This window comes from Cebus imitator, unplaced genomic scaffold (assembly GCF_001604975.1).
Source record: "Cebus imitator isolate Cc_AM_T3 unplaced genomic scaffold, Cebus_imitator-1.0 Scaffold1, whole genome shotgun sequence".
NCBI lineage: Eukaryota > Metazoa > Chordata > Mammalia > Primates > Cebidae > Cebus > Cebus imitator.
Genome location: NW_016107316.1, coordinates 17520058 through 17530861, shown reverse-complemented (window position 1 = coordinate 17530861; position 10804 = coordinate 17520058). Strand labels below are relative to the sequence as shown.

The window sequence follows — 10804 nt, the reverse complement described above, 5'->3', positions numbered from 1 at the left end:
AAGATGTCAAATCTGTGATGTTAACCCCAGAGCCACAGGCAGGAGGTGTAAAACTTGAGGTGGTAACCCCAGGCTCAAAGCTCCAGTCTGAGTTGCTGACCTCAGGGTCACAATTAGAAGATATGAAATCTGTGACCGTAGCTCCAGGACCATGCCTGGAAGGGATGAAATCAATGGAAATATCTCCAAGTCCACAGCTGGAAGGTGGGAAATCTGTGGCGATAACCTTAGGGTCACAGAGAAAAGATGTCAGAGCTGTGAAATTCATCCCTGATTCGGAGCTTCAAGGTGTAAAATCTATGGAGTTGACTCCAGGTTCAAGAATTCAAGATTTTAAAACTGAGGAGTTGGTCCCAGGTACACAGCTGCACGATATGAAAGCTGTGAAATTAAAATTTGGGCTAAAGATGCAAGGTGAGAAGTCTATGGCTTTTGCACCAGAGCCATTGCTTCAAGGGGTTAAATCTATGGAGATGCTTCAAAGGCCTCAGCTACAAAGCATGAAACCTGAGGAACTGACTTCAGTCCCACAAATGCAAGATATGAAATTTGTGGAGATTACTCCATGTTTAAAGCTTCGAAGTTTAAAATCTATAAAGGAGACTCAAGATCCACATCTGCAATGTGTAAAGTCTGTAGAGTTTGCCCCAAGGCAGAAGAGACTGGTAGTAAAATCTGTGAATGTAACCAGAGAACAAGAGTTTGAAGAAGTAAAACCTGTAGATTTAGCCCTAAAGCAACAGTTTCAGGCACCTGAGGATTTAACCCTTGAGCTGGAACAGGGTGGTCAGATATCTGTAAACTCACCAGAGCAGCAATGTGTGAATTTTGAGCAAGTAAAGAGAGGGTCTGAGTCAGAAGGTATAATGTCTTTGGAGTTAATTCCAGAGTCAAAATCTGAATGTATAAAACCTGTAGACCTGAAGTCTGACCTACAGTCAAAAGGTATAAAATCATCTGAATTGACTCCAGAACCAAATATGCAAGATGTAAAGGCTAAAGAGTTCAAACATGAACCACAGTTGCAAAGTCTGAAATCTCCCACATTGACTCCAGGACCACAGTTGCACCAAGCGAAACCCTTGGGCTCAACTGCAAAGCCACAGCTTCAAAGTGTGAAAATTGTGGAGTTAAACAAAGAGCCAGAGCTTGGAAGAATGAAATCTGTTCAGTGGATAACAAGACCTGACTTCCAAGGTGTAAAATCTGTAGGATTAAATCTTGGGCCACAATCTCAAAGTGTCAAACCTGCAGAGTTGAAACTTTCCATACAGTTGGGAGATATGATAGCATCTAAATTGGTTCTAGCACCAAAACTTCAAGGTGCAAAACCTATGGAGTTTAACCTTGGGTCACAGTTGCAGTATGTAAAAACCTCAGAGTTGTCTGCTGGACCACAACTACAAAAAGGGAAAATTTTGGCATCAGGCTCAGAGCCACAACTTCAAGGTGTGAAAACTGTCGAGTTAAACCAAGACTCACAGCTTGGAAGTGTGAAATCTGTGCAGTGGATACCAGGACCTGAGTTCCAAGGTGTAAAAACTATAGGGTTAAATCTTGGTTCACAATCTCAAGTTGTCAAACCTGCAGAGTTGAAATCTTCTATAGAGTCAGGAGGTGTAAAGTCATCTCAACTACCTCTGTGTCCAAAACTTCAAAGTGCAACATCTATGGAGTTTAATCTTGGGTCACAGTTGCACTGTGTGAAAGCTCCTGAGTTGTCTCAAGGACCACAGCTGCGAAAAAGGAAAATTCCAGCATCAAGCTCAGAGCCAAAACCTCAAGGTGTGAAAACTGTGGAGTTAAACCAAGACTCACGGCTTGGAAGTGCAAAATCTGTGCAGTGGATACCAGGACCTGAGTTCCAAGGTGTAAAAACTGGAGGGCTGAATCTTGGTTCACAATCTCGAGGCGTCAAACCTGCAGAGTTGAAATCCTCCATAGAGTCAGGAGGTGTAAAATCATCTGAATTGATTCTAGGGTCAAAAATTCAAGGTGCAAAACCTGTGGAGTTTAACTATGGGCCACAGTTGCAATTTGTGAAAACTCCTAAGTTGTCCCAAGGACCACAGTTGCCAAAAGGGAAAATTCTGGCATCGACCTCAGAGCCACAGCTTCAAGGGGTAAAAACTGTGGCATTAAACCAAGACTCACAGCTTGGAAGTGTGAAATCTGTGCAGTGGATACCAGTACCTGAGTTCCAACATATGAAATCTATGCTAAAATGTGGTACACAGTCTCGTGCTGTCACACCTGTAGAATTGAAACCTTCAATACAATTAAGAGATGCGAAGTCATCTGAGTTGACTCCAAGGCCAAAGCTCCAAAGTGTACCACCTTTGACATCACTCCAGGAACATCAGTTGCCAGGGTTCAAAACCATTGATTTGAAATCTGGGTTACAGTTGAGAAGTGTGAAATCATGTGGCCCAATTTCAACATCAAAGCTCCATGATATAAAATCTATGGCATTCAAACCTGGGCTTCATTTGCAAGATGTGAAATCTTCTGAGTTGACCCCAAGACCACAGCTGCACAAAGTGAAACCCTTGGAGGCATATCCAAGAACACAGCTGCAAGATGTGAAGTCTGTAGTGTTTACAAAAGAGCCACAGTTTTCAGGGGTTAAATCTGGAGTATTAAACCAAGAGCTACAATTACAAAGTGATAAAACTGTAGCACTCAACTTCTTACTACACTTGAAAAGCACAAAATCATCAGAGTTGGCTCATCAAACAAAGCTTCCAGGTATGAAATCTGAGGAGTTTAGCTCTGGGCCACAATGGCAATGTGTCAAATCTTCTAAGTTGAACCCTAAGACAAAGTCCCAAGACATGAAGTTTATAGAGTTAAACCCCAGCTCACAGTTGAAAAATATCCCACATTCTGATTTGACCATGAAGACCAAGATTCAAGGTGTCAAATCTACAGACTTCAAACCTGGGCCACAGTTGCAAGGAGCGAAATCTTCTGAGTCGATGTTGAAGACAAAGCTTCAAGAAGTGAAACTAGCAGAATCCAACTCAGGCCCACAGTTGCAAGATTTAAAATCTTCTAGGTTGATCATGGGTATAAAGCTTCAAGACATTAAATCTATGGATTTCAGTTCTGGACCACATTTACAGAATGTGAAATCTTCTGAAATGATTCCACGGGTGAAGCTTCAGGGTGTGAAATCTGTAGACTTCAAACCTAGTCCAAAGTTACAAAGTGAGAAATCTGATTTGACCCCGGGGAGGAAGTCTCCAGGTGTGAAATCTGTAGAGCTGGTATCAGGCCCACAGTTACAAGATATAAAATCTTCTGATCTGATCATGGGTATAAAGCTTCAAGATGTAAAATCTGTGAAGCTCAGTTCTGGACAACACTTTCAAGATATAAAATCTTCTGAGGTAATCTCAGGGACAAGGCTTCAAAGTATGAAATCAATGTATTTCAATTCTGGACAACAGATACAAGGTGAAAAATACTCTGAGTTGATTCAACGAACAAACTATCAAGATGTAAAATCTGTAGAATACAACCGTGGTCCAAAGTTACAAGGTGTGACATCTTCTCAGTTAACACTAGAGACAAAACTTCAAGGTGGGGAGTCTTTGGAGTTCAACTCAGGCCCACAGTGGCAAGATATGAAATATTGTAACTCAATCAAGGGGACAGAACTTCAAGACGTAAAATCTAAGGAGTTCAGTTCTGAATCACAATTGCAAGGTATGAGATCTTCTGAAGAGATCCCAGCGACAAAGCTTGAAAAAGTGAAATCTGTGGGGCTCATACCTAGGCCAATGCAGCAAGATGTAAAATCTTTTGAATTGTCTCTAGGTACAAAGGTACAGGATAGGACATCTTTGGGGTTAAACTCAACCTCACAGTTACAAGATAGAAAATTATTTATGTTGACACCAGGGATACAACATCAAGGTGTGAAATCTACAGAATTCAATCCTGGGGCAAAGTTGCAAGATATGAAATCTGGGTTGATAAAGCTTCGGACAGTGAACTCTACAGAGGGCAACCATGACCCAGAATTGCAGGTTGCAGAACTCTCTAAGTTGGCCCTGGAATCAAAGATTCACAGTGTGGCACCTTCTGAGTTCAATACTGAAAAGCAGCAGCAAGATGAGAAATCTCATAAATTGAATCCATGGCCAGACCTTCAAAGTGTCAAATTTATGGTGTTCAATCCTGGGCCACATTTGCAACATAGAAAATCTTCAGAATTATGTACAGGGACAAAGCTTCAAGATGTAAAATCTATGAAATTCAACCTTCAATAACAGTTGCAAGGCGTGAAATCTGAGTTGCACTTTGGAACAGGGCTTCAAGGTATACAATCTTTAGATTTTGAGCCTAGGCCACAGGTGCAAGGAATAAAATCTGCCAAGTTGAATCCTGGGACTGAGCTTCAAGGTATGAAATTTAAGGTGTTCTGTCTTGGACCACATTTGCAAGATGTGAATTCTTCTGCATCCATTCCAGAGCCACCGCCTCAGTGTGTAAATTCTATTGGGTGCAACCGTGGGCCATCTTTGCGAGGTGTAAATGCTTCTGCATCTATTCCAGGCCTTCAGTGTGTATGTTCTAATGGGTTCAACTCTGGGCCAAACTTGCAAGATATGAATTCTTCTGCATCCATTCCAGAGCCAATACTTCAGCGTGTAAATTCTATTGAGTGCAAACCTGGGTCACATTTACAAGGTGTAAATTCTGCAACCATTCCAGCACCTAAACTTCAGTGTGTAAGTCCTAATGGGTCCATCCTTGGGCCAAACCTGTGAGGTGTGAATTCTTCTGCATCTAGTCCAGAGCCACCACTTCAGTGTGTGAATTCTATTTAGTATAATTGTAGGCCACATTCACAAAGTGTGAGTTCTTCTGCATCCGTTCTATGGCCCAAACTTCAGTGTGTTAATCTTAATGGGTGCAACCCTGGGTCAAATTTGCAAGGTGTGAATTCTTCTGCATCCATTCCAGAGCCACCACTTCCATGTGTGAATTTTATTGGGTACAATCCAGGGCTGCATTTTCAAGGTATAAATTCCTCTGCACCCATTTCAGGGCCAAAACTTCAGTGTGCAAATTCTACTTGGTGCAGCCCAGGTCCACAATTGCAAAGTGTGAATTCTGCATTTATTCCACAGCCCCAAGCTCAATGTGTAAATTCTATTGGGTACAACCCAGATCCATATTTACAAGGTATGAAATCTCCTGAATTAACTCCAGTTTCAAAACTTCAAGGTATGAAGTGTTCTGAATTGAACCCAGGGACAGAAATTCAAAGTGAGGCATCTATGATGTTCAACCCTAGATGACATTTGCAAGATTTAAAATCTTATTTGACTCCAGGGTCAAAGTTTATATGTGTAGAACCTGTGGAATGCAACCCTGGGTCACAGGTGCAGCATGTGAATTCTTCTGAGTTGAATCCAGGGCTAAAGTTACAATGTGTAAACTCTATGGAGTGCAAACTTGAGACACACTTGCAAGGTGTAAAATCAGAGACAAAATTTCAAGTTATAAAATCTGAGTTGCATCCAGGGCCAGAGCTTCAAAGTATAAAATCGGCTGTGTTCAACTCTGTGCAACATTTACAAGATGTAAAATATGAACTGACTTCTGGGACAAAGTTTCAAGATATAACACCAAAAGAGTTCAACTCTGGCCCACAGCTGCAAGGTATGAATTTTTCTGAGTTGAATTCAGAGTCAGAATTTCAATGCATAAATTCTATCAACTTGAATCCAGGGCCACATATACAAGACATGAAGCCCTCTGAATTGAACCCTGGGTCAGAATCCCAAGGTACAAAATCTATTCTGTTCAATCCCAGACCACATTTGCAAGGTGTGAAATCTTCTGAGTTAACTCCAGGGACTAAGTCTCAAGGAGTCCAATTTTTGGGGAAGCACCTTGGCTCACAGCAAGCTGTGCAACCTGCATTCACTTTGGGTCCTCAGATAAATGATATGAAATCTGAGGTATTTTTACCAGAGCCACTGCTTAAAGATGTAAAGTCTGTGGACATAAATAAGAAGCCATTGCTTTATGATGCAAATACTGCAAAAATTATTTCAGCCCCTGAGCTACCGGACTTAAAATATGAGATATTTACATTAGAGCCATGTTTTCAAAAAGCAAAATCTGTGGAGTTAAAACCAGAACCATATCCTCAAGGTATGAATTCTGAGGAATTGCATTCACACCTCAGGCAGCATAATATGAAATCTATGCTATTTGTATCAGAGTCATGTTCTCAAGATGTGAAATCAGTGAAGTCAACTCTATGGCCACAACCTCAAAGTGTAAATTCTTTGACATGCTTTAGGTCACAATGCATTAAATCTGTGGACTTTGCACCAAAGCCATGTTTTCAATATATAAAACCTATGGAGCTGACACCAGGGGCCCAACAGCAAGGTATAAATTATCAAGAGTTGACTTCAGGATGGCAAGATGTGAAATCAATGGTGTTGGCACCAGAGCCAACTAGGAAGTTCCCATCAGGTCCAATGTTGACCAGTGTCAGATTTTCAAATTTGTCTCCAGAATCACAGCAACAAGGTGTGAAATCTTTGGAGTTTACTCTAGAGCCAAAGTTACAAAGTGTAAAACATGTGAAATTGTCTTCAGTGTCTCTGCAGCAAACTATAAAATCTGTGGAATTAGCACCAGGGCCACTGCTTCAGACAGTGAAATATGGGGAGCAGACTCCAAGAACAAATGATCAAATCATGGCATCCTCTGAAATCATCCCTAGACCGGGGCATCAGTTTGCAAAATATGCAGAGATGATCCAACAGCCAAAGTATCAAGTCCCTAAATCTGCAAATTTGATTTCAATACCAATTTATCATGCCACAGAATTTTCAGAAATGGCGCAAGGATTGGCACATAAAGGCAGAGATCCTATAGAGAAATCTGTGGGGTTGACCTCAAAGCTACCAGGCAGAGCCATGGAATCTTTAGGGATGCTGCTGCAGCCAGATCTTCAAGTACCAAAATTTGTTGATCTGACTCCAATGCTAAGGAATCAAGGCTCAAAATTCTTAGGATTAACTCCAGAGAAAAGCCACCAAATCCTAGAAACTATGGAAATGCTCTCTCAGCCACGGCCCCAAGATAAGGATTTGGAGGAGTTATATATAAAGCCACGGCAGCAAATTGTGGAATCTGAAAGGATTACCCCAGAACTCAAGCATTACTTTACAGAAGCTATGGGGTTGACCACTGAGGCAAGGATAGAAGCAAATGAATTCTTTGGAGTGACTCCAAAGCCAACAAGTCAAGACCCTGGATTTGCAGAGAGATCCCCAAGGCTCCGTTCTCAAGACTTAGAACCTGTGGAGGTGATCTCTCAGAAAAGATTGCAAAGGGAAGAATCTGTGGTATTGATTCCAAAGTCATTACATCACGTCCCAGATTCTGCTTCAGGGATGACACCTGGGTTAGGACATCAGGTTCCTGAATCTGTGGAGCTGACTTCTCAGTCAGGAGTGCAGGTGGAGAAAACTTTGGAATTAACTCCCAAACCACATCATCATGTGGGATCTTCAGCGATAACAGTAGGGTTGGGACATCAAGTCCCAGACTCTGTAAATCTGAACTATAAGCAATGGCTGCAAATGGAAGAATCTTTAGAGGTGCCCATGAAGGAAACAAGTCAAGTTATAGGACATGATGAATCTTCAGAGCTCACCTCTGAGGCATGGCAGCACAGGGAAGTATCAATGGGGCTAACAAAGTCAAAGAATCAAAGTATGAAATCTCCAGGGACAACCCCAGGACCATTGGATCAAATTTTAGAATTTACAAGGATTAGTCCAGAACCACTGGATCAAGTCACAGAATCTGCAAGGACACAGCTTCATGTTGCTCAGTCCGAAGAGGTAACCCTTGTAGATGTTCCAAAAGTTGTTCAGTCTGAGAAAGGGACCCCTGGACCACGATTTCAAGTTGTAAAGTCTGTGACAATACCAAGGCCAACCCCTCAAGTGGTAGAATATATTGAGTTGACTCCAAAACTGCAAGATGTGAGACCTTCAGAGCTGCCCTCAGGGCCATATTTACAAGATGTGAAATCTAAGAAGTTAATCACAAAGCCAAAGCACCAGATTGTAGAAACAATGGAGTTGACAGGGTTTCAAATTGTAAAAACTATGTTAATCCCAGGGCCACCCCTTCAAATTGTAAAATCTGAGGAATTAGCACCAGGACCAATTCCTCAGGTTGTAGAACCAATAGGAGTAGCCCTAGAATCAGGAATTGAATCAACAAGTTCTGTGAATTTACTTCCAAGGCCACATCTTCAAGAACTGATAGTACCTGTAGAATCAACTCTAAGGCCACATATTCAAGTGAAATTTGAAGAATTAACCTCACAGCAAACATCTCCATTTAAGGAGCATACAATATTGACTCATCAACAAGGACTTCAGGCTGTGAAATCTACAGTGATAAAAATAGAGCCTCCTAAAGTTATGGAATCTGAGGATTTGAATCTAGGACAGGTGTGTCACAATAGGGACTGTGAGAAGTTAACATCGGAAGAGTTACAAGTGGGTACTGACTTCTCTAGGTTCCTACATAGCTCTTCGACCTCACTTATTTCAAGCTCTGTCAAAACAGCATCTGAATTAGGAGGACTTTGGGATTCTGGGATACAGAAAGTATCCAGAGTTTTGGATGTAAAAAACCTTGGGACAGATATTTTGCAGCATGAAGAGACCTATCTAGACCCTACTATGATGCAATCTTTAACTCTTCCCTTGGCCCTTTATAATCAAAGCTCTGATAAGACAGCTAACCTTGTGGAAAACCCATGCCCTGAGATTCCAGGAGTGGATGCCATATCTAAACAGAAAACTAAGAGCAAGCAAATGGAGGAGCTAGAGAACTCACTTCAGAGACATCTGTCACAAAGCTGGAGATCACTATCTAGGACATTCCGCGCAGAATCAGGGGCTCAAAAATCCCTCACCAAGTCTTTCCTGGGCAGACAACACAACATCTGGGAGAGTCATGCCTGGAGGCAGCGACTACCAAGAAAATATCTCTCCACTATGCTAACACTGGGGAATGTTTTAGGGACCACTATGGAAAGGAAGCTTTGTTCTCAAACATCTCTAGCAGAAAAAGCCACTGCAGATACCTGTCAGTCTATTCAGAATTTATTTGGGATTCCAGCTGAACTAATGGAAGCTTCCCAGAGGCTGCCAGAGAAGGGTCCAGTTACTATTTCTCAGCCTTCAGTGGTCAAACACTACATTCAGAGACATAGGTCAATGGCCTTAAAAATGTGGACACGTGGCTCCACATCTTCCGTAATACGGCAATACTCTGGGACGAGAGTGGGAATAAAGAAAACAAGCTCAGGGTTCAGTGGTATATCCCAAGAAGTCATTCAGCCTATGCCTGTCACATGTGCAGGGGGTCAGCTTCCTGTCCTGGTAAAGTCAGAGTCTTCCATCAGCATATTTTACAACAGAGAAGATCTTGTTCCAATGGAAGAAAGTGAGAACTCACAGAGTGATTCCCAAACAAGGATTTTGGAGTCCGAACACTCCCTCAAGCCAAATTATCTTCCCCAGAGTGACTTTTCAGAACAGCTCCAGTTGCTACAAGATTTGCAGCTAAAAATAGCAGCAAAACTCTTAAGGAGTCAAATACCCCCCGATGTGCCTCCGCCTCTAGCTTCAGGTCTAGTCCTAAAGTACCCCATCTGCCTACAGTGTGGCCGATGTTCAGGATTTAACTGCCATCATAAATTACAGACCACTTCGGGGCCTTATCTTCTGATTTATCCACAGCTTCACCTTGTAAGCACTCCTGAAGGCCATGGTGAGATTCGGTTGCACCTTGGCTTTAGGCTGCGAACCAGGAAAAGACCCCAAATCTCAAAGTATCATGAAAGAGATAGACCCGTCATACGGCGAAGAACTATGTCACCATCACAAAGGAAAGCTAAAATCCATGCTCAAGCTTCCAAGAGTCCTACTTCCATGATAGATTTGCAGTCTGGGTCCTCCCAGTCCCCTGCTCCTGTACAAGTCTACATCAGGCGAAGACAATGCAGCAGCCCTGACCTGGAAGAAAACACAATAATTAGAGCACCTGGACACTATGAATCCATTCAGGTTCACACCCTATCAGAGAGTGACTCTGAAAGCACTCAGAATGAGAAACGGGCTAAAGTGAGAACCAAAAAGACCTCTGGTTCAAAATATCCAATGAAGAGAATGACCAAGGGACTTAGAAAACACAGAAAGTTCTACACAAGCAGTAGAACCACAATAGAGAGTCCCTCTGGGGAATTACCAGCCCATTTAAGAAGGAAGACGATTGGAGCAGCTCAGACAAGTACTGCCTCCTTAAAAAGACAACCGAAGAAACCTTCCCAACCCAAGTTCATGCAACTGCTTTTTCAGGGCCTAAAGCGGGCATTCCAAACAGCATACAGAGTTTTAGCTTTTGTTGGGCAGAAGCCTGGTGACAGGACAATCCCAGACAATTTGTGGGCAAGCAAAAACTATTATCCAAAGCAAAATGCCAGGGACTACTGCTTACCCAGCAATATCAAAAGAGACAGGAGGTCAGCTGACAAGCTAAGGTCAGCAGGCTCAACCATTAAGCAGGAGGACATATTGTGGGAAGGGACAGACCAGTGCAGTTCAGCTCAACAGCCTAGAAGAGCTCACTGTTTCCAACCCAGACCTCTTCGACTGCCCAAGCCCACAGGTTCCCAAAGTGATATCATTTTCCAAGCTGCCTCAGTGGAGCAGCCTCTGGGAACTGTCCGAAAGGACGG

At 42.5% G+C, this 10804-nt stretch overlaps 1 protein-coding gene across 1 annotated transcript in view; it reads left to right on the top strand.

The window, feature by feature from the left end:
- Positions 1 to 10620, top strand: part of LOC108301632 — a 480010-nt gene extending 469390 nt beyond the window's left edge. The window contains exons 15-16 of the mRNA XM_037737919.1: positions 6140 to 8042; positions 9949 to 10620. Of these exons, the coding sequence (XP_037593847.1) occupies positions 6140 to 8042; positions 9949 to 10002 (1957 nt within the window). The 3' untranslated portion in view covers positions 10003 to 10620. The remainder of the gene's footprint in view (positions 1 to 6139; positions 8043 to 9948) is intronic.
- The last annotated feature ends 184 nt before the right edge of the window (positions 10621 to 10804 follow it).